The sequence below is a fragment of the Silurus aristotelis genome (genome assembly GCF_946808225.1).
Source record: "Silurus aristotelis genome assembly, chromosome: 6".
In the NCBI taxonomy this organism is placed as follows: Eukaryota; Metazoa; Chordata; class Actinopteri; order Siluriformes; family Siluridae; genus Silurus; species Silurus aristotelis.
The window spans coordinates 31360323-31366322 of NC_139579.1; the positions used below are offsets into that span (position 1 = coordinate 31360323).

Genomic DNA, 6000 nt, shown 5'->3' on the forward strand with positions numbered 1-6000 from the left:
TGTAGATTCAGAGACTTCTGTCACTCAGTAAAACCAGGACTCGCAATAAAGATCATAAGTAGTAATCATACAACCCTGATATGAGGCACTTCCTGCCATATGTTGCTTTTATGCCTCATATTCAGGAGGTTAAAAATGCTCTGAGGCACAACTGTTCTTCTGACAGTCATTTGGAAGAACATGCCCTCAAGTATTTTGAAACGTGGGCCCTGTTTCTTTACTGTTTTCCACACGCTCTTGTCTACTTCCCTTTACGACTTAGATGTGGCCATTATGAGCAGGAGACAGTAGTGGGGATAAAAAATGATCGACAGAATTTTATTGGCTTGCTAATAATGTAGCTAAGCTGAGAAACGATACTTATAAGCAGAAGGCAGTAGTTTGGCTGCATAACTATTAGTTAGACACTGTAAATTGTAGATGAGTATTTTACAATTATTATTGTTTTCCAAAGCTTTATTTTTTAGAATAAAATGTTAATCCAGAGTGGCATTTTAGTTATTACAAGCCTAGCTAGTTTAGATAATTCAGGACTAACCCCAAAAGAGGTTTTTATTTGTCAAATTTACAATTTAAATTTACATAGCATTGTAAATTTATTTCTTTACAAATAAATACAAATTTCTTTACAAGCTGCAGTCAGAGCTCAAGGCCTTGCTCAAGTGCCCAACAGTGGCAATTCGGCTGGGGAACATTAACCATTTAGCTGCCACTTCCTTTAGCACAAAGGCCACTCAGAACTTACCCAAAACCACTCTAAAGGCCATTCAGGACTGCCCTAAAACCAGTCTAAAGGCCATTCAGGACTGCTCTAAAACCAGTCTAAAGGACATTCAGGACTGCCCTAAAACCAGTCTAATGGCCATTCAGGACTACCCTAAAACCAGTCTAATTGCCATTCAGGACTGCCCAAAAACCAATCTAAAGGCCATTCAGGGCTACCCAAAACCAGTCTAAAGGACATTCAGGACTATCCTAAAACCAGTCTAAAGGACATTCAGGACTGCCCTAAAACCAGTCTAAAGGCCATTTGGGGCTACCCCAAAACCAGTTTAAAGGACATTCAGGACTAACCTAAAACCAGTCTAATTGCATTCAGGACTACCCTAAAACCTGTTTAAAGGCCATTCAGGACTGCCCTAAAACCAGTCTAAAGGCCATTCAGAACTTACCCTAAAAACAGTCTGAAGGCCATTCAGGACTGCCCTAAAACCAGTCTAAAGGCCATTCAGGACTACCCTAAAACCAGTCTAAAGTCTATTAAAGACTAACCCAAAACCAGTCTAAAGGCCATTCAGGGCTAACCTAAAACCAGTCTATAGGCCATTCAGGACTAACCTAAAACTAGTCTAAAGGACATTCAGGGCTACCCTAAAACCAGTCTAAATGCTATTCAGAACTACCCTAAAACCAGTCTAAAGGCCATTCAGGACTACCCTAAAACCAGTCTAAATGCTATTCAGAACTACCCTAAAACCAGTCTAAAGGCCATTCAGGACTACCCTAAAACCAGTCTAAAGGGCATTCAGGACTACCCCAAAACCAGTCTAAAGGCCATTCAGAACAACTCTAAAACCAGTCTAATGGCTATTCAGAACCAATAACAAAAAAAACAGTCTGGAGTTTATTTAAAAGCGACGCAGTTCCAGTCCAGTGGTCACAAAACCCAATCCAAATCTGAAAAGTGCAAAAAAAGCGATTAGTCTCTGAATCTCCCAAACGTTATCCCACATCAGCAGACCAACAAATAATTTTGGCTGAAAAACTACAGACCTGGCAACCTGCTGACTCAATCCCCCCAATGCCTCATTTAAATGGCTTTTAACATGGATCTGGGGAACTGAGGGCAATTAAGGAGGGGAAGTTAATGAGCATGTGCTGAAATCTGTATCAGAACACAGGTCCGGTGTGACTCTTTCAGGATCCTTTAAGGAAGTTCTTTTTCCTGTTAAAAAAAAGAAAAGAAAAAAAGGAAGTAAGAAAGGAAAGGAAAAGACACCTTTCTGGATCCAGTTTTCTGAGCGTGTTTCAATGCTGCTTTTTTTTTTTTTTTTTAAGTATCGCTTTATCGTGGCAACGTGTCTTACATTTCCGAAATTGCTTTCTATTTTAATTGTGCATGTTAGCTGTTTAGATTTCAGAGACTTTCTGGCAGTATGGATTCCGTAGGTTTTGCGACATCTATACATTTTTTCCTGACATCAGTCTAAATTAAACGTGAACATCCAGTAGGTGTCACCTGGAGTAAAAGCTGCTGTGGTCAAATTGATGTCACACAATAGCGTTCATGCCAAGTGTTGGATTTTTTGTTGATATTAGCTTGACATTTTCTTAAAAGTAATGACTTTATTTTGCCTCGAAGTGATACAATTTTCTTGAATTTGCTGTCAAATTACAGACTTTATGTCACATATGCCAAATGTTATGCCAAAGAATGCACAACTCATGTAACAACATGGAACACATTAAGACCCGGAGCATAATCCATACGGAGTGTGATTAGCAAGATCTACAGAAACTTCAAAGTAACCAAATCCATAAAAAACTTAAGGAGAACATAGAAAAAAAAGCAAGACGTGTACCAATTGAATTGAAACGATGTGTCAGAGAAAACAACTGTGAATTACATGACAGAGCAAGCTAAGATATAAGAGAGCTAGCAAAAACTCAAACTCTGCATTTATCAACTGGTCCTCTTTGTCTCTCAAAGTTCTTCAAAACTTTGATTAGAGTAGAAAACCTTTTGAGGTTAGATTTGATTGGAGTAAAAAACTAATCAAAATTAGATTTGATTGGAGTAAAAACATTTCGAGATTAGATTTGTCTATTGTAAAAAAACTTTTAGATTAGATTTGGTTGAAGTAAAAAACTATTCGAGATTTGATTTGATTGGAGTAAAAACATTTCGAGATTAAATTTGTCTAATGTAAAAAAAAAAAACTTTTAGATTAGATTTGATTGGAGTAAAAAACTATTCGAGATTAGATTTGATTGGAGTAAAAACATTTCGAGATTAGATTTGTCTATTGTAAAAAAGTTCAGATTAGATTTGATTGAAGTAAAAAACTATTTAAAATTAGATTTGTCTATAGTAAAAAAACTTTTAGATTAGATTCGATTGGAGTAAAAACATTTTGAGATTAGATTTGTCTATAGTAAAAAAACTTTTAGATTAGATTTGTTTGAAGTAAAAAACATTTTGAGATTAAATTTGTCCTGAAAAAAAAATAATAATTACAAAAGTGCTCTTTCATTAAAAACATTCTGATTCTGGTTTATTACGACACCACTAAAAATACCATCAGTCTAAAACTCATGGGGACAAAAGATTGGTTAGAACTCAATGCCAATGCCAATCTGGCAACCTCTGAAAACGATTGGTGTTTAGACATCATTTAAAGACTGCTAGCGATTCAGCTGTTGAAGTGGAAGTTAAATCGACCATCCCAGTGCCAGAACAGAGAAAGACTTTGTCTTTCTTGACTCTGGAGAGATGGTGGAACCGGTCGAGGAGTGGTTGAGGATCGGAGAGATCAGTGGTGCAGTGTGGGGTAAAGGTAAAGGAATTCTGCTCCAATGAATCATCAGGAAGCCAGTGGAGGAAACAAACAGAGAGCTGGTGATGAAGAACCTTCTGTAGGAAGGTGTGAGGATTTTAAGGACGGAAAATGAGAAAACGCTGAATTTTGAACTCATATTTAGTTTGAGAAATTACTCTGCTTTTGTTTTGCGAGAGGTAAAAAAAAAATACAATTAATAATGGATACTACTGTATATGTGTATATGGATTGAACGAATGAGACATTTTATCTCGGAAAATCTAAACAACACCATTGGCAGTGGCAAAGAAGAAATTGTTGAAAGGTTTTTCAGATTTTTTCGTTTTGGTGCTGCAGGAGGAAGAAAAAGCATCACGATTTGATTAGCGCTCTCTTGGAATTTCCTTTAAAGGTTACCTGAGTGAATCACGGAAAAACTCGGACTTGTTCCGTCTGCTTTTTTTCTTACTGCAATGTAATTAGCACCGAGTCTGTGTGGCTTCAGTAATGTTGAAACTCTAAAAGACGGGAAATTCGTCCTTGAAAAGCAGAGGCTAATCAACAGAACTGCTCAATCAGGTTCTGGTTTCACTGAATAACTATGAATAATAATTCTTATTTTTACACATGTAGGCACTATGCATGTAGATTTGGATATTTAGTTACACAAAATACTTCAAATGTCATCGACGTGAAGAAAATAATGGGAAATCTACAGAAATCTACTTTTACAGCACATTTGCATTTAGCCACGCCCACAAATCTCCTTTCACATTCATCGTTTATTGACTTTTACTATCCAAAGGTTTTTTTTTTATCCCCTAGCTGAAGGTTGGATACAAACATTTTTTTCTGAAATTAGACGGATTTTCATGAAAACCACGATATTTGTATAAACTTTCTTGCGGATGAATTTTGAGATTAGATTTGATTAAGTTTGATTAGATTCGATTAGAGTAAAACACTTTCTGAGGTTTTTTTTGATTAGATTAAAAAAAGTTTTGATTTGATTACAGTGAAAAACATTTTGAGATTAAATTTGATTAGAGTAAAATATTATTTAGTGTTTGATTTGTCTAGAAAAAACTTTTTGAGATTAGATTTTATTAGAGTAAAAAGATTGAGATTAGATTTGATTAGCACACAATTGCATTCTTCAGATTAATTGACCAAAAAGTGTCTCCGCTACAAGCTTCGTGCTATTTGACCCTGCGGTGTGTTAATGAGTGTGATGTGTGATTAACAGGCCCCAATGCCAAGCTGGGACTCCGCTGCAAAGCCTGTAAAATGGGCATCCATCACAAGTGCCTGAACAGGGTGGGGCAACAGAGGTGCATGGGCAAACTGGTAAGAGTTCACTACTGTACACACAATCCACACACTGACTCACAATCTACACACTCACACACACTCCACACACTGACTCACAATCTACACACTCACACACACTCCACACACTGACTCACAATCTACACACTCACACACACTCCACACACTGACTCACAATCTACACACTCACACACACTCCACACACTGACTCACAATCTACACACTCACACACACTCCACACACTGACTCACAATCTACACACTCACACACACTCCACACACTGACTCACAATCTACACACTCACACACACTCCACACACTGACTCACAATCTACACACTCACACACACTCCACACACTGACTCACAATCTACACACTCACACACACTCCACACACTGACTCACAATCTACACACTCACACACACTCCACACACTGACTCACAATCTACACACTCACACACACTCCACACACTGACTCACAATCTACACACTCACACACACTCCACACACTGACTCACAATCTACACACTCACACACACTCCACACACTGACTCACAATCTACACACTCACACACACTCCACACACTGACTCACAATCTACACACTCACACACACTCCACACACTGACTCACAATCTACACACTCACACACACTCCACACACTGACTCACAATCTACACACTCACACACACTCCACACACTGACTCACAATCTACACACTCACACACACTCCACACACTGACTCACAATCTACACACTCACACACACTCCACACACTGACTCACAATCTACACACTCACACACACTCCACACACTGACTCACAATCTACACACTCACACACACTCCACACACTGACTCACAATCTACACACTCACACACACTCCACACACTGACTCACAATCTACACACTCACACACACTCCACACACTGACTCACAATCTACACACTCACACACACTCCACACACTGACTCACAATCTACACACTCCACACACTGACTCACAATCTACACACTCCACACACTGACTCACAATCTACACACTCACACACACTCCACACACTGACTCACAATCTACACACTCACACACACTCCACACACTGACTCACAATCTACACACTCACACACACTCCACA

At 38.5% G+C, this 6000-nt stretch overlaps 1 protein-coding gene across 2 annotated transcripts in view; it reads left to right on the forward strand.

Annotated features, from left to right (window-relative positions):
• stac (SH3 and cysteine rich domain) overlaps positions 1-6000 on the forward strand; it is a 66087-nt gene that overhangs the window by 23840 nt on the left and 36247 nt on the right. For both annotated transcript variants that reach the window (XM_083544783.1, XM_083544784.1), the window contains one exon: positions 4786-4886. In XM_083544783.1, the coding sequence (XP_083400909.1) occupies positions 4786-4886 (101 nt within the window). The remainder of the gene's footprint in view (positions 1-4785; positions 4887-6000) is intronic.